Raw genomic sequence first — 27,611 nt, 5'->3', positions numbered from 1 at the left:
TTTTGGCAGAGAAGATTTTGCTTTTAAGGTATGTATATGGATAAATGCTTTTGATTTTTCTCCTATTTTATTTATCATAGAAAAGGAAATTCAAATATAAGTAAAATTAATATATTTTAAAATTATTTAATTTTGTCTTAAAGGAAAAAAAATAAAGTGAAATGAGTTTGAGTATATGTATTTCTCTATTTTTGTTTAATTGTTTTTTCCTTCAAAATTTTCAATAGCTAAATATAGGACTGGTGTTTTTTTAAAATTATTAAAATAATAATAATTTTTAAATTATTTAATAATTTAATAATAAATTTTTAATATTTGACTTCCCAAATATTAGGAAACGTTTAAATAAAATTTTAATGTTTTTAAGATATGTAGGTATTTCTTCCCAATATTAATGTTTTATCCATTTTAATTAAATAATTCTTTTTTATTTTTAAGAATAAAATTTTCTTTGCAATCTCAAATATGAAAATTAACTTTCTTTGTTTATTCTCCATTAATATATATACCATGCACTTATGCCCAATCAAAGAGATGTGAAATTGTTTTTCATATTTTCAATTGATTTTCTCTAAATGTTATATAAAAAATAATTGAAATTACTTCTAACTTATTCCAAAACATAAGAGCCTGTTTGGTTGCTGTTTTTTAAAACTGTTCTGGAAAATAGTTTTTGAGAATTGTTTTTAAGAACAGTTTTTGGTGTTTTTTAAAAAAAAAATTATGTTTGGGAACTGAATTTTAAAAAACAGTTTTTGCTCTCAAAAACAAAAAAACATGTTTGGTTGAGTTAATAAAAAAAAAATTTAGAACAAATAAAACAAAAGACACATTTGAAAGATATTTTTTTTTTCTTTTCTAATTAATAAAATATTTTCTTCAAGTAATTTTATATTATAAATTTATAAATAATTTTTAGATATATAGTTCATTTAAATTAAAAAAATTATTTATTTTATTAATTTAAAAATAAAAATATTTTTTATATTTTTTAAAAATAAATCTAATATAATAAAATTATTTTTATTAATATTTTTTTATTTAATCTTTAACTTTATTAAAAATTATAGCATATTTGATTAAATTGAGATAAAATTGTTTTCGTGATTTACTAATTTTTTTTTTATCTCTACTAAAACCAAAAATTAAAAATGTCACCCACTTCTCTCTCTCTCAGGCATCAAGAAGCCCTTTTCTGAAGTTGCCCTCCAGCCGAGAGAATCCCTAAAAGGCCCTATTTTCCTCTACCACTCTCAATCCTCGCAAGTACTAATCTAATCATGTTATTATTATTATTATTTTTTTTGCGACCCCCGTTTGATTCCCAAGAAAATCCATCCCCCATTCGATTTCCGGGAAAATTCATCCTCGTTTGATTTCCGAGAAAATCCAAGCAAAAACCCCAAGGAAAACCAAAAAAAATGGATTTTCTTTTGCTCCCTGTGTTTTCTACATCCGTTTTAGGGGTCTCTTTGCTATTGTGCCATTGGATTTAAATTTCACGAACCTTGAATCAAGACTGAGACTGTGCCGGAGAAGAGACGAGAACGGAAAGAAAAAAAAAAACACGGAGAACAGATGGTTTTTTTTATTTAATTTTGTTCTGTAAACAGTAAAAAGACGGGGAAAACAACATTTTGTTGTTCTCTAAACAGTGTCATTTTGAGAACACGGGAAACAACAAAAACAAAAACGACCCTCTCAACCAAACGAGTTTTTTGTGTTTTTTGTTTTCAAGAACAGAAAACAATTCTTGAAAACACTAAACAAACAGGTCCTAACTTTCTTTCAAAATAAATTATCAAAAAAGGAGTTTTAGTAAAAAAAAAAAAAATGGTAAAAATATATATTTTTCTATTTTTTTTTTAAAGAAAAGATTGTTTAAAAAAAAACAATAAAGATTTTGAAAAGTAAGCTTTCTATAATTTTTAAAGTCTTTTACCATTTTTTTCTATGTTTTCTTTTAAATATTTTTAATTATTTCTTCTATTATTTTTAAGAAACCAAATATAACCAAAATATGTATTTATTATTATATTTATAGGCATCTTATACTCTATTTTTATATTTTAAAACGATAATTATGACAAATAAATAAATAAAATTATATTCAAATTATTAGAATATCCCATTACAAAATTTGATTATTTTTATTTTTTTCAATCCATGACTAAGTTTTTTGTAATCCAATATGCTTAAATTATAACCATTATTGAGATTCTCAAAGAGTTTTATTAAAGTAAACGTTCATGATAGGTAAGAGTTTTGTGATAAATGAATCATGCCATTTTTATTTTCATTTTCTTTAATACTGTTCTCGATATTTTCTTTAACATTAACGTGCTCTCAATATCCTCAATAGGAGGGAAATAGCTACTAATATCATCAATATTAATAAAATGGGAAATATTTGAGATATTGGGGAAAACTGAAAATTTAATTAAATTAGGTTATCAAATGAAATTCAGTACAATTTTATGCAACACACATTCATGGCAAGATATCAAGGATGAGACAAAGAACCTTTTTCATTTATTATTATTATAGATTATAGTACACAGATTTTCATTGGCCTAACTTTGGGATGGTTACATTTGGACTCTATTTATCCTACTACTAGATTAATAGTAGTATGTGAAAACCTCATGCAAGATGTTATAGCAACAATTGGTGAAAATGTTGATAATGGTGAATATATCACTACTTTGATTTTACCGGAGAAGAGCTCTCCCAGGTGCGAGCATTGTGAATTTTCTGTTCATATTTCTCATTACATTGTCCTTCATGCATTTTTCTTGTGGTTTTTGTAACACAGTATTCATCTTTCATATCCCCACCCAGCTCTAACATGGATCAGCTGTAACAAGTGCTCTCAATAATTTATGGAAGATATATTTACGAATATTTAAATAAAAATATTCATAGGGTTTAAGATATATTTACGAATATTTGAAAAAATATATTCATAGGATTTAAGTTGATCAAAACTTATGAAAAAAAAAAACTTCATAAAAATATAATTAAAAGTATAATAGATATTTTAAATTTGTTTTATTTAAAAATTTGATATATGTATGATATAATTTATTAAATTTGATAATAATATCGTATGCATCAATAAAAAATATGAATTTTACAAGTGTATATTTATTATCAAATTACACCAAATATTATTCCACAACACATTAATATTGTGATATTTAATTATAATATCTCTAATTTTAAAATATATTTATTATTAAAATTATTATTCATTTAATTTAATTATATTAAATGATATAAAAAAATTATAATATATGTATACATTTTTTTTAATATTTAATAATTAAATTTAAAAACAAAAGAATTATAATTTATTTATTTATTAAAATATTTTGTTTTTACGTTAGTAAATATTTTTTCTAGTGCATATCATTGAGCAGTGGTGACTGGTGAGTGGGGGTTGGCTTGTTTGGGCAGCTGGACTTGAGTCCCGCGCCGTCCAAGACAAAAATTCAATAGGCGATTTTTCGTCGAAAAATCGATGAATAAAATATAAAATCCGATATTTTTTTTTTTTTCATATTTTCACAGTCAAAATATGGTTTTTGGGATGAAATTTGTGACGTTAACTGGTTTGTTGTTCTAATTTCTTCCCATGCACATTCATAGCAAAGATCGCTATTTTTTAATTTGGCCTTATTTTATTACTAATTATCTTTTAAAAGCAAGATTGCCATTTTTTAATGTGGCTTTATTTTATTATTAATTATATTTAATTTAATTTAAAAGATAATTATGATTAATAATATCATATGCTAAATAATGTTCAAGGAAAAAAGTTTTAGTACTTGGAAATTAGACTTACTATTCTATATAAATTAATGAAACCCCAATATGCAACCATCATTTTGTTTTGAGTTGCTTAATATATTTAAATTCATCCTCGGAGAAAATGTTGGATTTTTTTAATGCAACAACCCATTTCTATTTTCTTTTTTAAATTGAAAACATGATATTTTCCTCCGGTTTGGATTTTGGTTAATTGAGAGGTTATTTGATTAATTTTATTTAAATAATTTTTACCTTTAAAATAATATTTAATATAAAGACTACCAAAAATGATATTTCTAGTAAAAATTATATTTTGAAAATTTTAAAACATTAAATAAAAATTAATTTCATGTTAATTTCTAAATAAAACTAAACAAAAAAACTATTATAACAAACCTTAGTCTCATCTAATTCATAGAATAGAGGGATGAAAATAGGATTTTAATTCTTCCAATGAAAAAAGTCCATTTGAAAGGATTACCCTCAAAGCTATAATTTTATTTTTATTTTAAGATTTTGGGCAGTATTTGAAAATGATTTTAATAACAATATTTTTTTCTATAATGTTTTGTTGGTAGTACTTTTATCTTAAACTATATAAATCAAATAAATACTTTTGCAATTATATTATGTTTGGCTTAAGAAAAGTACCAAGGAAGTACTTCGGAAAAGAAAAAATATTCGAAACTCATTTTCTAAAATTAGGTTTATCATAGAAAACAAAAAATCAAATTTAAAATTTTCTCAAATATGAATTCATTCATTACTTGAAATATTACATGGAATAATTTTTGATATTTTTAAATAGGTGTTTAAAATTTGTATTTTATAAGCTTAAAGTCTTATTCTGTGATTATTTTCATATACATTTTTTTCTTTCCTTCTATTTGCTTCTCCTGATGGTTGGTCAAGTAACAAAAATATTGTATTTTCCGATACATCATTATGGATTGGATTAGTCTTTCTGGTAGGTATACTTAATTCTCTCATCTCTTGAACCTATTCGTCCCAGATCCAAAAATGAAATGACCCCTCCCTCTAATTTTTTTTGTTTTCTTTATTTTCATGTTGAGGATTTATATTGAATTTGAATGTGTCTCACAACCAGAAAGAATTCGGGGGAGGGATCAAAGTTCTTGAATGAAAAAAAAAATGGAATTTTTTTTTTTGTTAATGTTAATAATGTTAACATTAACAAATTCAATATTTCAATATAATATATATAGAAAGTGAGTTTCTATACATTCATATAAAATAAGAACCCTCTAAAAATAATTCAAATTTCATATACTTACCAATTAAAGTAGTATCTAAAATGGTCACAGATAGTACCTATATCATTAAAAGGTAGTACCTAAATGACCAAAAGTAGTATATTTGACCAAAAAAAGTATAAAATGCTAATTATTTTTAAATAGGTGTTTGAAATTTGTATTTTATAAACTTATAATTCTTATTTTATAATTATTTTCATATAAGTGTATAAACACACACTTTTCTTGATTTCTTTTGCTTATTTGATAGTGCTTGTACTTCTTCCAAATATGATACTTTGTTGAAACAATTATTCATTAGACCTCATAAATGATATTACTAACTAATTTGTAGTTTTCTTAATATTCTACGTATTCCCTTATATTCTAGCTCTAAGCTTCTTGGTTGCACTTGTGGTCCAACATCTTCTATGATAAGCTTACTTCCATATAAACAACACACTTCTACAATGAGCATAAATTTTACCTAAAAAAATTAATCAAGGTAATAACATACCTATATTTATAATAAATTAAATATATTTTAATTTTAATTCATAATTAGATTAAAAATTCCAAATAACATAAAAAACCTAAGTCAAATTAATATTTTCTACGAGTGAAAAATCAAACTATATTAGAATTCCAATCAAATGGCTAAAATTTTCAAATTTCTAATAGGGAGGACTTTGAATTTTCTCATTCAACCTACTTTTGTAATTTGGTTAAAGTAGGAAAAATACATAAAGTCTCTTAAGGGTTGACGAAATTATAGGAACTTTAAATAAGATAAGGGTTTTTTTTTTCAAGAAAATAATTAATGAAAACCAAGTATTAAACCTTTAATTAAATAATTAAATATGAAAAAAATACTTTATCTAAAAATTCTTATTTATAAACATTTTATATATAATTTTTTTTAAAAGGATCAAATTCATTTTCATGTTTTTATTGATCATATTATTATTATTATTACTAATTTATAATAAAAATCTTAATATATGACTATGTTTGGTTCCCGTAAAATAGTAAGGAAATAAAAAAATATTAAAAAAATGATTTTCTCATATTTGATTTCAACATGAAAATATCTGAAAGAAACATCAAATCAAATCAAATTAATTAGAAATTTATATATTTTAAATTATTTAATTTTTATATAAAAGAGAAAAAAGACAAGTGAAATAAGTTTGAAGTAACATATAAAATAATTTATTGATTTTAAATCTATTTTTTATTTTATTCTAATTTTTCTCTCTTTTTTTTTCCTCACATTTTTTGGGAATCAAACATAGCTCCCCCATAGATAATAGATAAAATAACCATTTAAGAGGGATAAAAGAAAGATGACATTGCAAATTTGACCCCTTACTTTTTTTAACAAAAAAGAAAAAAAGAAAAAACCCATTTGAGACAAGAATTCCCTTATTTTTTCTTACAAAAATAATATTTTCTTGCAAACATAATATTTTCTTTTAAAATATATATGTAAATAATGAAAATGTTGAAGGGTATTTATGTAAAAAAATGAGTTATTCTTCAAATTCAAAAAGGGAAGATTTTAATTTTACAAATTTGGATTTTTTCATCATTTTTAATCAATCACTCAATAAAAAGATTCTCATTTTTGGCTTTAACATTACAATAAATAAAATTATAATTTAATTATTACAAAAAATATCCTTTTTTTATCCAATACCAGGAATTTTTATATATATTATTAAATAAAGCTATTATCAGAAAATTCCTCTCAAAGGGATAGATGAAATAACCAATTAAAATGGATAAAAGAAACATGAAATTTCAAATTTGACCTCTCACTTTTTTTAACAAAAAAAGAAAAAAAAACCATTTTGGGCAAGAATACCCTTATTTTTTCTTACAAAAATAATATTTTCTTTTAAAATATATATGTAAATAATGAAAATGTTGAAGGGTATTTATGTAAAAAATGAGTTACTTTTCAAATTCAAAAATGGAAGATGCTGATTTTACAAATTTGGATTCTTTCATTCTTTTTAATCAATCAATCCATAAAAAGATTCTCCTTTTTGGTTTTAACATTGCAATAAATAAAATTATAATTTAATTATTAAAAAAAAATCATTTTTTTATCCGATACCACAAATTTATATATATATATATATATATTATTAAATGAAGCTATTATCAGAAAATTCCTCTAAAAAGGGATAAATGAAATAACCAATTAAAAGGGATAAAAGAAAGATGAAATTGCAAATTTGACCTCTTATTTTTTTTAACAAAAAAAGAAAAAAAAAGAAAAAACCCATTTTGGACAAGACTACCCTTATTTTTTCTTACAAAAATAATATTTTCTTGCAAAAATAATATTTTCTTGCAAAAATAATATTTCCTTTTAAAATATATATGTAAATAATGAAAATGTTGAAGGGTATTTATGTAAAAAATGAGTTACTTTTCAAATTCAAAAATGGAAGATGCTGATTTTACAAATTTGGATTCTTTCATTCTTTTTAATCAATCAATCCACAAAAAGATTCTCCTTTTTGGTTTTAACATTGCAATAAATAAAATTATAATTTAATTATTAAAAAAAATATCATTTTTTTTATCCGATACCACAAATTTATATATATATATATATATATTATTAAATGAAGCTATTATCAGAAAATTCCTCTAAAAAGGGATAAATGAAATAACCAATTAAAAGGGATAAAAGAAAGATGAAATTGCAAATTTGACCTCTTATTTTTTTTAACAAAAAAAGAAAAAAAAGAAAAAACCCATTTTGAACAAGACTACCCTTATTTTTTCTTACAAAAATAATATTTTCTTGCAAAAATAATATTTTCTTGCAAAAATAATATTTTCTTTTAAAATATATATATGTAAATAATGAAAATGTTGAAGGGTATTTATGTAAAAAATGAGTTACTTTTCAAATTCAAAAATGGAAGATGTTGATTTTACAAATTTGGATTCTTTCATTCTTTTTAATCAATCGATCCATAAAAAGATTCTCCTTTTTGGTTTTAACATTGCAATAAATAAAATTATAATTTAATTATTACAAAAAATATCATTTTTTTAATCCGATACCACAAATTTATATATATATTATTAAATGAAGCTATTATTAGAAAATTCCTCTAAAAAGGGATAGATGAAATAACCAATTAAAAGGGATAAAAGAAAGAGGAAATTGTAAATTTGACCTCTTACTTTTTTTAACAAAAAAAAGAAAAAAAGAAAAAACCCATTTTGGACAAGAATACCCTTATTTTTTCTTACAAAAATAATATTTTCTTGCAAAAATAATATTTTCTTTTAAAATATATATGTAAATAATGAAAATGTTGAAGGGCATTTATGTAAAAAATGAATTACTTTTCAAATTCAAAAATGGAATATGTTAATTTTACAAATTTGGATTTTTTTATCCTTTTTAATCCATCAATCCATAAAAGGATTCTCCTTTTTGGGTTTTAACATTGCAATAAATAAAATTATAATTTAATTATTACAAAAAAATATCCTTTTTTTTTTATCCAATACCACGAATTTATATATATTATTAAATGAAGCTATTATCAGAAAATTCCTTTAAAAGGGATAGATGAAATAACCAAGGGGATAAAAGAAAGATGAAATTGCAAATTTGACCTCTCACTTTTTTTAACAAAAAAAAAAAAAAGAAAAGAAAAAACCCATTTTGGGCAAGAATACCCTTATTTTTTCCTTACAAAAATAATATTTTTTTAAAAAATATATATGTAAATAATGAAAATATTGAAGGGTATTTATGTAACTCTTCAAATTAAAAAAAGAAAGATGCTAATTTTACAAATTTGGATTCTTTCATCTTTTTAATCAATCAATCCATAAAAATATTCTCCTTTTTGGGTTTTAACAGTGCAATAAATAAAGTTATAATTTAATTATTACAAAAAATATCTTTTTTATTTATCCAATACCACGAATTTATATATATATTATTAAATGAAGCTATTATCAGAAAATTCTTCTAAAAAGACAAAATAAAATAATGAGAAAAATATATTTATTTTTTTATTAAAAAAATTCAAAATAAAATAAAAAAACGAGAGATTTATGAATCATTTTCCAAGTAAGTCTCAAGGAGCACTATGGTCCACGTTTGGTGTGGTTGCCTTGTCCAAATTAATAGATATCGCAACTTCGGAGAAGCTTCCTCCTCTGCCGGTTTTTCAAATCCCCATTTCTTCACATACCCAGAAGAAGAAGGAGAAGGATCATCCTTAACAACAACTATAACAAAGCCAAGGACACGCAGAGGGAGGTGGGGGCCACGGCTTTCTCTCTGATTTTTTGCGCCTCTTCTTGTGGATCCATACAAAAGAGCACACTTCAGATCAAATTATTTGGTCACAGGTAACCAAAAAAATACCCACTTTATTAGCTTTCTGTTTTCTTACTGTTTCTGCTTGATTTTGGTTTGATCTGTTTTGGGTTGTGGTGTTGATTAGGTTTTGGATTCATATGATTCCATTTGTTGTTGGATAACTGGGTTTTTTTCTTGTGTTTTCAAGAAGTGGGTCAACTCAGTTTGGAGTGTTGCATGTAGGTGTTGTATATTCGGTGTGGTTTTTCCATCTGGGTAACTGGTATTTACACTTGGAAGACGCGTTTTATGCTGGAAAGGAGGTGGTTTTGCTTTGAAAAAGAGGTTTCTATTGATGCCCATGGGAAGCTAAGTCTATTGAAGAAGATGGATGTAGAATCTACCCAATGAATTGGTAGATCTTGTAGGCAAATGGGTTGTAGAAGAAGCCAATTAAATAAGGGTGGTGGTGGAATTCCCTTCAAGCAATGAGTACTGGAGAATTAACGACACCTGCTTGGTTCCAATAGAAATATAATTTCGCCAAGGTGGTGTCTAAGGGGATATTTTATCCTGTTTGACCTGGTTATTTATGGAGTAACCATCAAAGATCAACTTTATCCAGCCTTGTGGAGAAGGCAACTCCCTAATACTAGTGGTAGTGAAGGCATGTCTAATCTTTTATAATGTGCTTCAATGGAATTCCTTTAGGCCTCTTGGTGATTGAAGAAGCCCATAAGGAAGCTGGCAAAACAGTAGTCCCCAAATAATATCCCCTTGGTTGGAGTTATCCTCAGGATTCTGGGGTCTTCTTCCAACTGAATTTTCCAAGTCAAAACCAAGCAAGTAGAAGCCCACATCACTTTGCTTCAATCATCCTGGTATTACCATAGCTAATTTCCTACAAAGATGAGATATTCCAAGGAGGTACCCAAAGATCTAGGATCAAATGGAAATTGAATTTTTGTTTAGGGTAAGTTATAGTTTTGGAACCAATTTGAGTTTGGTTGGATGTAGTTTGGCTCTTTAACAGGATGATTGGAATCTATACATGAGATTACATTATGGAGTACTTTGAGAATTTCAATTTTTGAGGTCATGGTCATGCTACTTCGTCTTATTTGCATTGATCCCTAAAATATAAAAATTATATTGTATAAGGAATTTAGACCCATTAGTTTGTTGATTAGCCTTTGTAAGAACATTGCTTAAGCAGTTTTTTTACAGATTCTTATGAGACTATTTTCCACTTTTGAAGGGACTTATGTCTAGTAAACAGATGTCAGATGTGGTCTTAATAGCCATTGAAGTGGTTGAAGAGTGTGGTAGATTTAATAGGGAAGTTATTGTTCTCATGCTAATACTATGCCGTCATTTAAAATTCTTGAGGAATTTGAGTGATCAAGATCAATTGATGTACCTCCCTTCTCCAATAGTTACAGATGTCTACTTTTCTAATTCCCATTCTGTGAGATGTTGGTGCTCAGAAAGCTTCGTACAAACTTACACTTCCTTTCCAGGGATACTTAACTTCTTGTCTTTATTTGAAATAACTTGATTTGATAAGCCTAGGTGCCTCCCAAGATGGACCTTTGGATTGTTTAGTTGCTTGCATGAGGATAAATACCAAAACCATGCTCCAATTTAAAGGCCAACAGAAGCTTTCCTCCCTGATGTGTGTAACTGTCAAGCATCCCATGTACTGCCCTGTGCTTATCAAAAAAAAAAAGAAAAAAAAGAAACAAACCCATGCCTTACCCTATTTATTCCTTATGGAAGAGATTATTCTCCACATTAGGTGTTATGCGGTTATGCTTTTGGTAATGGTAACATGGGTCAATGGGTTGGAGAAGAATGATATAATCTTAAAGGTAGGTTTTTACAGCAAAGGAGTTACGGGATAGTATGTCTTTCCTTGCATCACTTGGGTAAACAGAGTTTTTGCAGCTATTCCCCTGTGTTTTATCATGTCTCACTCAGTTTATTTTTGTAGTTTGTGAACTTCTAGTTTGGTTATCCAGTGCATGTGGAGATCTCCTCAATTTGAAAACATTGATGACCATTCCTTTAGCAATCCGTGTCAATTTGGCATTTAGATAAATTTTCAGGGATCAACCAAATGTCATGAGTTTTGTCTTATCCTCTTTCAGCAGAGCTGCGCAATATAATCAAGGCAAAGATCCTTGCTTCCACAAAAGGCTAGCATCTTTCTTTGTTATTTCATTTCCTAGTGAGGAAGATCCTTAATTGTTATTGATTGCATTTAATAGGGAAGCTTGGGTCTGCAGCACAATGTTCACCTATTTGAGGAGATCTCAGATCTTGCATAGTTTAACTTGGATGTCAGTGAATGAGTTAGGCAGATGGCTTGTCTGAGAAAGAGGCTATTTCTTTGAGATTTTTGTTAGGGGACTATTATCCTCCATGATGATGGTTTTCTTTATAAAGAAATTGCTCATTGTTTTTCTTGCATGGACTCTTACATTTTTACAGATGATAAAATTTAGCTTCTTGTCAGAAAAGTGTAAAAAATAGATGGGTGTTACTATAAATTACAGGTGCTGATGTAGACTAATTTCTAGATATTACAAATGAATATGGGTCTGATTAACTAATGACTTCCTGCTATAAGGGCCTTGGTTTTTAACTTTGATTTGCTTCACTCTCACGAACTGGGATCTCTTCCTGCAATCTGGAAGTAAGAAAGTAGAAAAAGGGAAGTTTCTTTTCTTTTTGTTATTGTTTTTGTTTTCTGATATCAATTTTTTTTTAACCTTATTTTTCATTTTATTTTTTTGAAAGACTTGCACACTAAAATGGTTTCTTGATTTTTCCTTTTTGCTTTCCATCTTCTAAAGGAAGAATACATGTTTTAGAAGTCCCTCAAAAGAGTCTGAACAATGGATAATAGGAATCAGTGGACATTTATTGATCATTTTTATACATTCAACTTTTCCTGTTATATTCTAATCTTCACGAAGAGTATCAGTTGATGGAATAAAATTGGTGTTTGCAGGTCCATCTTGTTGAATAGGCAATCTTTAGGTGAGGTTCTTACATTAAGTACCGGATCTAGGATTATTCTAATTGCATTAGAAAGTAGTCAATAAGTTTTCATTCTTGCTTGCATTGATTTATACTAGTATCTTGGTTGTTCAATGAGATTATTTATGCTTGCAGATGGGTTCCATTGAGGAGAAGATAGACCTTGAATCAGATGAGGAGATCCCTTTTAGCACATCACAAGGCACAAGAAAAGTTCATTCTTTTGACTTCGAGACATCTCATATTGGGTCTCATGCAGCTCTCTCCACCTCATGGATCTTTAAAAAAATGAGGACTGCTCCTCTAAGAAGTGTTTACATTGTCTTGATTAAAGCGAAGATAAATATGTTGCTACCTTTTGGTCCCTTAGCAATTTTCCTACATTATCTTACTGGAAAGCATGTAAGAATTGCAGCCCCTTTGATTGACATTTTCGCTTCACTTCAATTAAGCAGGGAAAAGTATATGAAAGCACTTGATTAGCAATCTTTGCATTCATTTCATTTTCTGTTGGAACCTGGAATAATGACTTCATGCATAATGTATAGTTTCATGGCAAGTGGCATCTTGTTCAACCATTATTTCTCCCAGCTCATTTTATTTCAAGCCTCAGCAATTAATACCTTATTCGTTGCTGTAATTCTATTTTTGTGTTTTAGGGATGGGTCTTCTTCTTCAGCTTATTAGGTATTACCCCTTTAGCCGAGCGTTTGGGTTTTGCCACCGAGTGAGTGACTGCCTATTGAATTAGAATCTAGCATTCCATTCCTGTGGTTAATAAACTCTTTTCTCTCATTACATACTAAGACACCAGTTCACCTGTCATTTTTATGCAGGCAGCTTGCATTCTACACAGGCGCTACAGGTAGTTACTATTTCTACCTTCCTAGTTATTGTTAAGCGACAATGAAAACTTGAGCATCTTATAGAGGCTAGATACAGAATTTTTGGGATCTGGAACTTTTGTAAATGTTCATGGCATGCACCGTTACACGTGACTCTTTACTAATAAGGGAAGATTCAAATCTTACTAATTGATAGATTATTTTAGATATTGAATGTTCTCACTTTCATTATTAAAGTGGCTTCCGATGAGTTCATGGTTTTCAGCTCCAAAGACAGACTTTTAATACATTTCTTGTAAGGTTGAGCTTGTTGTACTTGTTCATACCTTAATTTGCCTTGAAATTTTTTAACAAGCGAACAAGAAGCTCAAAGTAATGCCTTTATTCAGCCTAAATGTGCTGATGACTCTAAATGCGAGCTCAATTTATGGAATGGATGAAAATGCTACTGTAAGCACCTTTTTAGCACCAGACATGGGAGCTGATGTGGCATAGCCATGCAATTCAAGTGGAAAACTTTTTCTCTCTCTCTTCATCTGTATCAGCAAGGAAATTTCTTGCTCTCTCTCTCTATTTGTCTCTTTTGTCTTGCCATCTCTTCAACAAACACATATCAAATCCCCATTCCTCTACCGCCAAAGATGGGGATGAATATATGAATAGGGACAGGATGACAAGAGAGAAGAAAGAAAAAGAGAGGGAAGGACAGTGATGGAAAAGTAAAAAGAAGCAAGTATATTACCTACTGATGTGAGGGAGACTGAAAGAGAGAGATGTTGTTCACTTATATTATTGTGGTAGTGCTACATCAACTGTCATGTTAGGTGGTAAAAGCATGGTTGAAGTGGGCCTTAGTGACGTACTAACATTTGCCTTGATATATGGAGTTGAAGAACAATTGAGACCTAATTTGCCTCTATTTTTCATATGAAGATGAGCTTATTGGTGATAGTGTGCCATTGATAAGACATTTTTTTCAAGGCTGTTCATTTGAAAAATTATTTAATTTTAAATGAGATGTTCATGCTCAAATCCATGGTTATTCATGAATTATGTCCTATATATACTTGTCACTGCATCTTAGGTATATTTCAATTTCACAATGGCTATCAAGAGATAGTCCTTATATTCCTTTGGTGATAATCAGTTTGTCTATCCAAAATTTTTGTATTGTTTCCTTATCTATCCTTTCCTGGATCTGTCTTCTAATATGAGGTGTTTATTTTTTATTTTTTTTCCCTTGGATCTGCAGTTGGGGGTCTTCTAAATGCTACCTTTGGCAATGCGACAGAAATGATAATTTCAATGTATGCATTGAAGCATGGGATGATAAGAGTTGTTCAGCAATCATTATTGGGCTCCATCTTGTCAAACATGCTTTTGGTTCTTGGATGCGCATTCTTCACTGGCGGGATAAAAAATCACACAAAAGTTCAGGAGTTCAATAAGGTAGATCATCATAACTTTTGTTGTTAAAGTGAACTCTGTCACATTTATATCATCCTGATGTGGTAAGGTTAACATCGAAATGGGATTCCCTTTGGACAGGCAGCTGCCTTGGTGAACTCAGGATTATTGCTTATGGCTGTTATGGGTTTAATGTTTCCAGCGGTGCTTCACTTCACACACACAGAGGTGCACTTTGGGAAATCAGAATTAGCTCTTTCAAGATTTAGCAGCTGTATAATGCTTGTGGCATACGCCAGCTACCTTTTCTTTCAGCTTAAAAGTCAACCGAATCTTTATAGTCCCATTGATGAGGTGAGTTCTCTTTGTTCAATCATATCAGAGGATCCATCATGTGCTTTCTGCTTTCACATGAACATTATAGATCAATTTATGACATCTCTTCTATTAGCTATTTGGGGTTTTATGTTGTTTATTCCCTGACATTTTTCTTCCGGTATCTATGTATTAATGCTCATATTTTCCTACATGGATATGTTCACAAAACCTGTGTATGTTTTTTTTTTTTTTTTTTCCCCGGAATTTTTTTTCCGAAGTAAGAGGAGAACTAATCCTGGAGGTGCTTTAAAGGTATGGATACTTATAGAACTTGGCCTAATCTAATAATTCTTGAGACAAAACATGTTATCAGAGAGACTTATAGAACTTGGCCAACTCATTTGGAGTTTTGTGAAAGATTCTCCCAATTGATGGGAAGTAAAGGCTGTTGGTCCCATATATAATACATGTGATGCTCTAGAGAACATAAACTTTTTTAGCAAACTGCCTTTGCACCAGAGGATCCATATAATACAAGCCAAAGAACATATCAAATAGCAAATTGGGAAACGTGATAGAAAATAAGAACTGAATTTGAAGGATACACTTTCTCAAGGAGCAAAATGTTGATGCTGATGGAGAGGCTGCAAAACTATGGAATTGAGATATCAAATAAAGAGAAAAAAAAAAAAGTGAGGATAGTAGAATACTGTAGGAAATTTTGATGAAACTTGGGAAATATTGCTAATCTCTATTTAGCCTATAATGTTTGGTGGTTGTAAAAGAGATGGGAGGGAGGGATGGACTTGATAAGCCCTAAGTCTTTCATAGGATTCATAAATCATGCCAAACAATAGGAACAATAGGTGAAGAGATGGCATTGGGGAGGAGAATATTTATGATAACACAAATGCTTTGAGATGATTGAAAATGAAGGTATTGAAAGTGAAGTCATTTGGATTACAGAATATTTTGAGGAAACATGAGTTTCATATGGTTCAGGGACGGAGGGGCAGAGTAAATTGCTGATAGTCTAATGATAATCATCAAGGCAACATAGGCCGATTTGGAAGAACTAAATTGCTCTGACAGGGTTATTGATTTCCTGTTAATGAAAAATTGCAAGGAATATTTGTTCAATTCATGATGATGTAGAGGAAAGTTACAAATTCATCATTCTCAGGTGGAAGTTAGAACTTGGCTGAGTATGATTTTCTATAGATTGAGTTTGTTATACACAGAATCCAACCGTAAGTGCAAGGAGAAAATGAATGAAATAGCATATCAAAATCTAGTTGCTGGTTTGATCCCTTGTCAGCCCATTTTACAGATTGAAGAAACCCTCAGTGATAGGCTTGAGTGCAGAGGCAAGGCCTGAATCAAAAAACGAATACAGTAACTTTAGTTAATTCTAATGAGAAAACACTAGAGATCTGTAAGAAGGGTTCGATCTGAGTGGGGAAAACTCACAGAGTCACCTTGGTGCTGAAGGCTCCCAGCATCTATACATTTGACCCTAGTTTCAAAGTGTTTCCAATCTTAGTCTATCTTTCCAATAGTGAAAGATGAAGAATGCTGCAGAGTGGTAATAAATAAGATCTAGGTGGATGCTTAACAAGATGTGCTAAATATTAGAATTGAGAACACTAAAATTTGAAACGGTATTCAGAAATAAATTTCCACCTGCCAAATGTTGTACCATGTTCTAAGAGAAGGTGATGGTGGATGGTGAAAAATGAAGCTTTCAATGTTAACAAAACAGTTTTATGGGTGTATAATGTGGTCCTGTGCTGCAAGGCAACCAAAATATGAACCTTTGTTGTTGCAGCTTCCTTTTTGATGGTGAAAATTGAAAATGTCCATCTTGTACTTGAATTTCAGCCCTCTTTATGGTTCATGCCAGTGAGATGTTTTATTATATCAACATATTTGATATGAATCTTTAGAATGTGGTCACTCTTCATCTACCTATCTTTCCTATATGTGGGAAGATAGGATTAACAGTGGTTTTACAAATATTGAATTCAATTATTTGAGACATTTTTTCTAATAAATGTTCATATATTGCTGTCTATTTTGGTTTATATTTATTTCATAATCCCTACTTTTATTTTTTGTAATATAAATGTATTTAGCAGTGTGCAAAATGATATAACACATGGTACAAAATATCTAGAAAATGATATGTTCTCTCTGTGTGGAGATAGGATTAACAGCAGTTTTATGAATACTGAAATCAATAATTTTCCTAGGAAATGTTCATTTACTTGTCTAATTTGGTTTATATTTATTGCGTAATCTTTTTATTTTTTAATATACATACATATATATATCTATATTGCAAATTATATAAGATTTGGAAACTCTTTGCAACCATAGGATGCATCTCTGATATTACTAATCTTCCACCCTTGAAAATGTTCAGGACACAGAAAAAATTGAAGAAGATTCTGATGAAGACATTCCAGAACTAACTCAATGGGAAGCAATTAGCTGGCTTGCTATTCTCACTCTATGGGTGTCTGTACTCTCTGGATACCTTGTTGATGCTATAGAGGTAAAATCTATTTTGAGTTCTTATTCATTGTGGTTTACTATCATGTGTCTCTTTACATGAGCCTTTGGACCATTTTCATTCGCATTGGTTGGAGCAAAAATGAACGGATATGGGAGAGGTAACCAAATGACTGATATTAATCATTATATATAAAAAAAAAAGTATGCCTATCCTCCGACTCCAAAATAAAAAAGTTCAAACTTTCTTCCTTTGTGTATATAAGATTCATGAAGGATTCGGTTCAAATCCTTGCTTTTTGAGACCTTTCCAATATATCTCATCTGCTTCAACCTCCAAAGTAAAGGCAAGATAAGATATCCAATTGAAGATCTTAAATAGCTTTGGTAAGTTTCATGCAATTTTCTTAAAGGAAAATCAATTAGAACCTATATATTGTGACAGTTTTGGCTGGCTTGCCCTTCTGACTGAAGTATGGGTAGCTTGAACCCTGCCCTAACTTCACAGTGGGCCTGAAGTATGGGCCCTGATTAACCCATCATAAATTAGCCTTGGCTTAGCCTGCCAGCATTCCAAGCTTAAAAGATTTGCTTCAGAGCATGCCATCGCAAAGTTCAGAGTGCTGCTAGTTGATTTTCAATTGCTACCTTAGCTCTCAATTGAATGCTTCCATGAAATTTTTGGGCAACCTTTGCTCTTTGCATATGTTTTTGAGTCTAGTGGTATTCTTTTGGATATATTTGTTTATTATGCTTTCCTTCAACATTAATTTATGTTCTGGAGGTAGAAAGGCTATTGGTTGTGAACAGTTGACAAATCAATTTTTTTCTGGTTTCTTTTCAGGGAGCATCTGAGTCATTAAACATGCCAGTGGCTTTTATTAGTGTCATTCTGCTTCCAATTGTAGGAAATGCTGCTGAGCATGCCAGTGCAATTATGTTTGCCATAAAGAACAAGCTTGTGAGTGCTTAGAAGAATGCAAATGGTTGGTTTTTTTTGCTTATGTTAATTCTGCTGATTGACCTACATTCTTCTATAGGACATCACAATCGGAGTTGCAATTGGTTCATCTACACAAATAGCAATGTTTGTGGTAAGTCTTCAAAATCATCCCCAGAATGTTGTCATCAACTTTTTAAATCTGAAAGGGCATTTAGAACTCTTTTCCATTTTTTTTTCTATTTGGTTTTTGTAATAATGTTTTCTTCACATGATGGTGTTCATTTTTTAATTTTATGTTGCCAAGTAGGGGTCCTTGAGATCAGTTCTATGATAAATATATAGCATGGTGTTTTTCTTATTAGTGAATATTGAGAGGCTTAAGAATCTTGTGCTGTTGATGATTGCAGATTCCCTTCTGTGTGGTTGTTGGTTGGATTATGGGACAACCAATGGACTTGAATTTTCAACTCTTTGAGACTGCCACTCTCTTTATCGCGGTGCTAGTAGTGGCATTTATGTTGCAGGTTTGTTATCAAGTTCCTCATTTCCCTTTTAGTTTTGGTTTTGGTCAATCACCGATATGGACACATATCTTGTTAATTTTGTCTAGGTCTTGTGCATCATATGCATTATGGCAGTGCATTTTTCATATTTCTTTTGTTTATCTTTTGCTATCAAAAAGGAAATCACTATCACATTTAGGACTAGTTCACGAATGTGTTTCCCATCTCATTTATAGCATCATCACTAGCAACATTCCGGTGTACCATTTTGTCATTTGAGGTAGTCTTAATAGATTTATCAGTAAACTAGTGTATTCAATTAATCATTCAGAAATTGATGCCTAATTAGCCTAATCGTGAGATCCTCTCCAAGCCTAGTAGGAGCACAACAATCCATATTGAAAGGGTCCTCCTGGGAAAGTTTTCAGACCATCAATTCATCTAGAGGTTTCTAGGTTATCCAATATCATTGGATAAATCTTTATTCCAGTCACATCCATTTCAAGGTTTTACACATTTGTAACCTGAAAAAGTAAGAAGCAAAATAGAGTTGCTAGGTCCTAATTCAATGTAAAGGAAAGATCCATGTCTCATGATGCCTGTGAGATTTTTTGGAATGCAAATAGGCTGCTGGGATATTTCTAGCAAGTCTGCATTTCATGATGAGATAAGAGCATGTTGAAGTTGATTGGTGCTTTATCAAGGACTAGTTGATGAGTACATCTTGCTAACAAGCATCCTTCTGGATCTAATTTAATTATGTTGGTTTTCTTTTTGTTGGACCTTCCCGTCAGCAGATTGAGATGTACATAGAGCTTTATCTTCCTAATCAATTTATTTTCCGTGTATAAATTATTTCTTTTTTACCTGATGAATTCATTAATTTTGGCTTTGTATTTGCAGGAAGGGACATCAAACTATTTTAAAGGTTTGATGCTTATTCTATGCTATCTCATAGTTGCAGCCAGCTTTTTTGTACATGTTGACCCTACAAAGGGTAAGTTTGACTGAACTTTATTTCAATTAAAAAACAGACCTTTACATCGTTAATGATATTGTCTAAATTTCATTTCTACAATTGCTCCTGTCTTGAAAGGTTTTATCATTTATACTTTTTTCACTTTCCAGCTCTTGTGGTCCTGTGTGCAAGTATTTCAAGCACTAGATCTAACTGTTTGCACACAGCCCAAACATTTCATGTATTTGTATTTTCTTAGAATCCCACTTACTAAAATACCCCATGCTGAATTTCAGTTTGGTAGAATTTGATGGGTATTGATCATGATTCTTCTATATTGAGTGCAAAATGGGTTAAAGAGAAGCTGCTCTCTACCTTCATCCTCCTAATTTCTTATATATAATCTATTCTCTTGCACAATACTTCCCCTACTACAGGTGATTGGTAAGAGCCTAGCTTGTTCTAACTATAGAATCACAAAAATGCTCATTGAGCACATCCCCTCTAGTTGGGAGAAGATGTCCATGCACAATTTGCATCGTAAAATTGAGATCTGGATATCTTTTGTGACAGCACTTCTGAATTTAGCCAATTTGTGTTGTGGGAATACAAGGCTCTCTTTGTAGCTTTTGATGAAATGTCCATGTCTATGCCCAGCTCGAATGGTACAAAGGTTACTGCTTCCATGTTGTAAAATGATGGTACTGTATCATCTTGCGGTCCTTGTGTATGAAAGGTTAACTCCAGAAGTAGTGAGTTCAGCAGCACAGCTCATCTATGCCTTAGACCGTAGACCTATACTCTTTGTCTTTCTAGACTTTGTAACAAATGCTTGCCTCTTACTCCTTGAAGGAGGTCAAGTTTACATCAAAAGATAGCTGGAAAACTAACTTAGAATGAGACTATGTAATCATTCTGGCCCCGTGTAGATTAAAGAAAGTCTCTACTCTTAATTCCATATGTAGATTGCAAACCCACCCTACTTGGGGGATTTTAGATATCTCCAGATTCTGTGAGCTACCTCAAGATTTTAGTAGTTCTAGGACAAATTTGCAGTTGAAACTCAGTGCATAAGCTATATCAACATGACTGATAAATAAATATAAGAATCAGTGGTTCTAGGTTAGTATGAAATTGCAGTTGAAACTCGGTGCATAAGCTATATCAACATGCCTGATAAATTAATAGATATGTCATAAGTATAAGAGCTGACCAAGATTACGAAGAGCCTAATCTAATTCTTGATTATTGATAGGTAAACCACCCCCATCCCCTTCTTTTTTATGTGGAACTGAACCCGGTACCCCCCATCCCACAGGACCCACACAAAACCTAGTCAACGTCACTATGCATCAAGGTCTCTAACCCTTTTGATTATCCAAGAGATGCTTCTAATTGGCAGGAGCATTGGTTGGACTAAGTACTACGAGCAACTTTGAATTTAATATGCCTCGTATATTCTCATAATCAATCTGTTTTCTTCAACTGGTCCTTTCAGATATTGTCCAAATCCCTATGATGAAAATTACAGTTGGTTAGAAAGTGAAACATCTGTCATTAATGTTGGTTAAATACAATTGTCATGTTTAACACAACCATATCTGGCTTTGCAACTGTTAGTTACATACATTGACATGGCCATGAACAAGTTCATGGTGATCGATATTTTTGCATCTCCTAACATAATCAATGCAAATTCATTTCTCCCAGCCATGTTCACTAAATCCCAGAATGATCCTAGAACCACTTCAAGTATATACCCCATCATGGCATATCCTGACTAGTTTTGGTTTTTAACAGATAATGATTAAACACCTGAGGATCTATCTAGCATTGCGAGCTCCAAAAAGTCCACAGCTTTCATACGCAGGAAAGGCAGACATGGCAGGCAGGTGTGTACACGAACCGGTTCCTTTATTTTTCATCCAAGCAAGCTCACACCCTAGTCATGTTCCATTTCCCAGGTTGTGTCATCATTCATATGCTTTATATTCTCCGCCTAACAACAAGGTTAACTCTTTTTTTGTACTCCTAAACCGTTTTCACAACCATGATGAACTGGGCATGTAATCTTTTCTTGTTTTTTCTTCTTTTCTCATTCTTTATCTACAATTCCCTACAAAACAGCTCTCCACCCTGTACCTGTTCATAAACCTCGATTCTCTGGTTCATTTTTTTTTTTTTTTTAACGTAAACCTTGTGCCTGCATGCATTCAGGCATGCAGCATGATGGTTTCAGATTGAAAAATGAGAAGGGGCATTTGGGCAAAATATGGATGCCCCATATGTATTCAGTTCTTCGGATCAATTGTCAAATAATGATACTCATCCATGTTATAGTAGAGGGAAATATGGAGAACTCTGGGGGAATTTGTAAGATTTTATGAATATGGTGTCATATTTGATCATATTTTCTATGACTTCCTCTCTTCTGAATATCTTCTAACAGAATAGGATTTCCAGCACATCAGTATCTGTATGAGTAGTTTAGCATATGTTCCCAGCAAGATTTGGAGCCACCGTTTGGTGGTGTTTTTAAAAAACACTTTTAGCCTTGACAAATTTTAAAAAATACTTTCAAAAATTTTAAAAATCACATGTAGCGTTGAAAAATCATTTAGTGTTTTTTTGAAGAAATATTTGATAAGTGATTCTCTTGGTGAAAATATTTCACTAAAAACACTTCGAGTACAAAGACACGCTCTTAAGCTATGATTGAAATCTGAGGGTTGGTAACTATTTTAGAAAATAGTTTTTGTAGAATTTGTTTTGAAATTAAGTTGTTTTTTAGAATAAATCTGAGGTTTTTTAAATTTAAAATTTAAAATTTTATGGTTTTTTGCTTGTAGGGTTTTTCGATCAACAATTAGAACCAATAGAGTATTTTAAAGCATTCTCATATTTAAGTTTTTAAATAAAATTTTGGAGAACTATTTTAGAAAATGATGCCAAACAAGCCTGAAGCCTCCATTTGGGTGTCTCTAAGTTGGATTTAGAATTATTAGGAATGTATGGAAGATTTTTCAATTTCTAAAAATAAAAAATTGTATTTAAAATTTTTATAGTGGTACTTCGCTATAGTTCTCTGGAGATGGTTTGGTGAAAAATTGAATCGTTTTCAAAGAACAATTATAGTTTTAGGGTTTGTTTTGTAATTATTTTCAAAATTAGTTTTTAAAAATAATTTTTGAGAATAGTTTTTAAAAATTATCTTTTAATGTTTCGTAAAATAAAAGTCTATTTGAAAATTTAAAATGTTTTTATCTTGTTTTTAATATTTTTAAAAATAATTTTTATCTTTAATATTTTATTTTTAATTATTCGTACAAGTATTTTAAAAAATAAACATTAGAAAGTAAGTGAAAATAACATAAAATGAATAAAAAATGTTTTATGAAAACATCCTATTTTTTGTTTTTAAAAACAGAAAATAAAAACCATTTTTTATTATAAAACGTATTTTGTGGTTTTTTTGTTTTTGTTTTAGAGAATAGAAAACTATTTTAAAAAATAGTTGCCAAATAGGCCCTTTATGTGTTGTCTAGAACACAGGAAAACATGGTGAATGAAAAGATTAAAAATGTTTCATTTTTATTTTATTCTCTTTCCATTATCTAACATCTAAATATGATTTTTATTTAAATTAAATGTGTTTTTTTTTTTTTTAATTTTAAAATTTTTTTCTTAGGTAAATAAATTATAAATCAAGTAAGACATGATAATAAGATTTAAAAATTTTTAAAAATAATTTGAGATTGAAGAAAATGATTTAATTAATACAAGAAAGTTACTCATCAGAATTAATCTTGAATGATTCTTTGGGTTTCTTGTTTTATCATAATTATACTTTTAAAAAAATAAAAAATTGTAACGCAAATGGAATATTCTATGAGATGGATTCTCTTTGATGAATCTAATGACTTTTAAAATTAATTAGAAATTTAAATACTAATCCAATAAATACTAGAAATTCATGAACACAAACTTATCTAAAATGATTTTTGTTGTCTTAGGTATATTTTAAGTAAATTTTAAAAAATGAAATAAAAAAAAACTAATCAAATTACCATCAAAATCAGTTTGCTGCGACTTCTTTGTATATAATTATATTTTTGTGAATTTTTTTATTAGGAAGTGAACTTCGCATTAAGTGAGATTTAATATATAAGATTTGATATTAAATTTAATAATTTAAAAAATATATTTAGAATTCAAAAATAAACTCACTCGATATGAGAAAATAATGTATCAAAACTCGTCTAGAATGAATCATGAATATGCTATTTCTCCTTGCCAGAGCTAGGGGTATGCATAATTTGGTTGGTTCGGTTTTAAGTATTTCAATCAAATTGAACCGATTTAATTGGCATTTATGCATTAGGAATCGAACTAATTGAATTTAAAAATGGAATTAATCTCTTCTGTTCGATTTAATAAAAAAACCTTTTTTTTCTTTTTTTTTTTTGGCTGGTAATTTGGGTCAAAACCAAAAAGTTTGTAAAGGGACATGGTAGAGCAAAAAACTTAAATAATACTACTATAATAAGGTGCCTTATCATCTAATTCTTTCCTATCTTATGATCAAAATTCATTTCAAATTGTATGATTAACCTCTGGACGAGAATAGTTATTGTTATAGCCTTATCATGGGAAAAAAAAAAAGCAAGATAGTTATGGTTTGGGATTTTGTTTGAATATAAAAATAACCCTCTCCAAGGGCATGATGGTCATTTTACACCTTAAACCCGAAAACTCAAAGTACAAATGACTCAAACAATCATCTTGTAACTAGAAGATTACTAATTACTTAATTCTTATTCAGAATAGTAAAACATATTATAATCCTCACAACTTAAAAAAAAATTAACACATCAACCAATGTGCTATTGTCCAAACAACTTCAAACTTAAATAATTCAAATTATAATTAAATTTTAACAATATTCAAAAATAAAAATTTAAACCGAAAATCCTAATAAGGACGAATTTCACCCTAACCATCACTCTTTGCCTGAACTAAAAGTATTTGAAGAAAATTGTCGAAAAGAAAATAAATTCAAAACCTAATAAGGAATATTAACATAGTTTCATGAATTAAACATTTTTGGGAAAGTTAGGTTTTGGGTTGTTGATGTGGAAAATATACGGTTTTGAAACCCAAATATATAGAATATGAGATTCAACTATTAATAAATAAAATAATATTCAAAATGTGCACTATGTCCTATTTACTTTTCCTCTTCTCAGTTTGCCCCTAAATTTTTCCATGTCATCAACAAATCCTCCCGTCAGCAAAACAATTTGAAACTATTAAGCTGAAACACAAAGAAACCCGACCCGAGAATTGTCGGCGAAGATTGGAATTGCCTTGTCGAAAGAGAGAGAGAGAGAAAGAGAGAGGGAGGGAGAGAAGGGGAAGTAGTCGCCTGCTCCACGCTGCAAATCCACTGCAGATTGCTGCCTCTTCTCTTTCCATATGGCATCTCTTTTTCCCATTTCATTGAAGTAGCGATAGGGTTTCTCTCCTTGTACGAGATCCAGATCTCCATTTCCGAATTAAGATTCTTGTTTTGGTTTTGTGGTTTGTTTATGCTTTTTGAGGATTCTGCTTGATTTCCACTGGTTTTTATTTGGGTTTGCTTAAACTGATGTTTGTGTTTACAAGCTGCAGTTTTTCACCTTTTCACTTGTTGGTTTTGCCCTTCATGTTCATAATGATGGGTCTTCGTTAGGCAGCAATGGCATTATGCGAAGGGTTGCTGTCCTTAAAATTCAATGTTGCTTTTCAATTCAAGTGCTTTTGTTTGTAAATGTACAGAAATGGGTTGGTATCCTATCCTTTTGGTGAAGGGGTTCCTAAGATTTTAAGGCAAGCGTGGTTATTTGCCTTCAAGAGTCTAGATTTAATAATATTATTTAAGATGAATTTATTATACTATTTTGCTCTTTATTATAGAAATATGGATATTGACATCTTTGTAAAATAATAATTTGTTTTTTTTATTAAAAATTAATAATAATATTTTAAAAATAAGAATGATTAATGGCATTATTTAAAATAAATTTTAAAATAAATAAATTCAACACAAAATATTGTTTGATTTGAAGTTTATTTTTCTAGTGAAAGAAATTATAAAAATTTAACTTTGTTCATAAATAAATAATAGAATAGATCAATTTTTATCCAAAAATTTATGATATTAATTGGTTCACTATTTGATTTTTAAATTACTTTTTAAAATTACTTAGACTTGTTAATAAATCCAACACATTAAATTTTATTTAATTTGAAGGTTATTTTTTTAGTAAACAAAATTTAAAAAATATATATATGATTTTATATAGAAAATAAACAATAAAGTTATTAATTTTTGTTCATAGATTTCTTACATTAATTTGATCACTATTCGAGTTTAACTTATTTTTAAAAATTACTAGATCAGTTATAGAATCCAATGCACAAAGTCTAGCTTGATTTAGAGTTTATTTGCCAAATAATTTTTTTTTTCAAAAATATAATTATATATAAAGAAGAAACTAGTGAAGTCATTCAAAATGAATTTTAATTTATGATTTTTTTAATATTATTTTGTTGAATTCCATGATTTTCTATGTTATTCAAATAAAAAAGTACCTTAAATTGTTTTTTGAGTTTCAAAGTATTTTTAAAAATTAATAATTTGATTTAAAATTTATATATTTAATAATATGTTTTAGAGAAATTAAGGGAAATTCTAAAAAACAAACATGTGCAATTTAAAATAATATCATATTTTAAAATACAAAGTACTAGTAATGATAAACTATAAATTTTAAAATATAACAAGTAATGTTCGGGATTGAAGGTCAGAGGCTTGAGAAAGGTAGAACTCAACTTTAACTAAGGTAGTACCTGAGGTCCCTTAAGGTAGTACCTAAGATAGATTAAGGTGGTACCTAAGGGCTATTAAGGTAGTACCTAAGATATAGTCCCAAAAAACCAAAGGTGAACCACTTGACCACACAAGAGAATACATAATAGCATGGTCTAAGGGTCACAAAGGAAGGTCTGAGGCTTGGGAAAGGTAGAACCTAACTTTAACTAAGGTAATACCTAAGGTCCTTTAAGGTAGTACCTAAGGTACATTAAGGTAGTACCTTAGGACTATTAAGGTAGTACCTAAGGTACAACCCCAAAAAACCAAAGGTGAACCACTTAACCACACAAGAGAATCACATAATGGGATGGTCTAAGGGTCACAAAGGAAGGTCCAAGGCTTGGGAAAGGTAAAACTCAACTTTAACTAAGGTAGTACCTAAGGTCCCTTAAGGTAGTACCTAAGGTACATTAAGTTAGTACCTTAGGGCTATTAAGGTAGTACCTAAGGTACAGTCCCAAAAAACCAAAGGTGAACCACTTGACCATACAAGAGAATCACATAATGGCATGGTCTAAGAGTCAGAAAGGAAGGTCCGAGGCTTGGGAAAGGTAGAACTCAACTTTACCTAAGGTTCCTTAAGATAGCACCTAAGGTACATTAAGATAGTACCTCAGGGCTATTAAGGTAGTACATAAGGTATAGTCCTAAAAAACCAAATGTGAACCACTTGACCACACAAGAGAATCACATAATGGCATGGTCTAAGGGTCACAAAGGAAGGTCCGAGGCTTAGGAAAGGTAGAAC

The 27,611-nt window shown here is 29.8% G+C and overlaps 1 protein-coding gene across 8 annotated transcripts; it reads left to right on the top strand.

Annotated features, from left to right (window-relative positions):
• Positions 1–9,155: 9,155 nt before the first annotated feature.
• Positions 9,156–22,364, top strand: LOC100253555 (vacuolar cation/proton exchanger 2). Of its 8 annotated transcripts, none has more exons than XM_010656845.3 (13): positions 9,199–9,464; positions 12,431–12,459; positions 12,595–12,861; positions 13,119–13,186; positions 13,296–13,324; positions 14,557–14,753; positions 14,853–15,065; positions 17,455–17,586; positions 18,388–18,504; positions 18,584–18,637; positions 18,894–19,010; positions 19,893–19,986; positions 21,748–22,364. In XM_010656845.3, the coding sequence occupies exons 3-13, from the start codon at positions 12,595–12,597 to the stop codon at positions 21,756–21,758; spliced, it is 1,299 nt and encodes a 432-aa protein (XP_010655147.1). In that variant the 5' UTR covers positions 9,199–9,464; positions 12,431–12,459; the 3' UTR covers positions 21,759–22,364. The 8 variants fall into 8 exon arrangements, with proteins under 8 accessions (XP_059595726.1, XP_059595724.1, XP_002273452.1 ...); XM_010656846.3 differs by having other exon boundaries at positions 9,457–11,612; XM_002273416.5 differs by lacking the exon at positions 12,431–12,459 and having other exon boundaries at positions 9,186–9,464.
• The last annotated feature ends 5,247 nt before the right edge of the window (positions 22,365–27,611 follow it).

Source organism: Vitis vinifera, chromosome 9, assembly GCF_030704535.1.
Source record: "Vitis vinifera cultivar Pinot Noir 40024 chromosome 9, ASM3070453v1".
Taxonomy (NCBI): Eukaryota; Viridiplantae; Streptophyta; class Magnoliopsida; order Vitales; family Vitaceae; genus Vitis; species Vitis vinifera.
Note: the sequence above shows the minus strand (reverse complement) of the source record. Positions and strands in the feature narration are given on the sequence as shown.

Bases quoted from the DNA above. Each gene is read 5' to 3' on its own strand.
- LOC100253555 (XM_059739741.1), top strand. From the start codon at position 12,595: ATGGGTTCCATTGAGGAGAAGATAGACCTTGAATCAGATGAGGAGATC. The intron at 13,325-14,556 runs GTAGTTACTATT...TTGGATCTGCAG, and splicing joins ATTCTACACAGGCGCTACAG to TTGGGGGTCTTCTAAATGCT. The intron at 15,066-17,454 runs GTGAGTTCTCTT...GAAAATGTTCAG, and splicing joins TTTATAGTCCCATTGATGAG to GACACAGAAAAAATTGAAGA.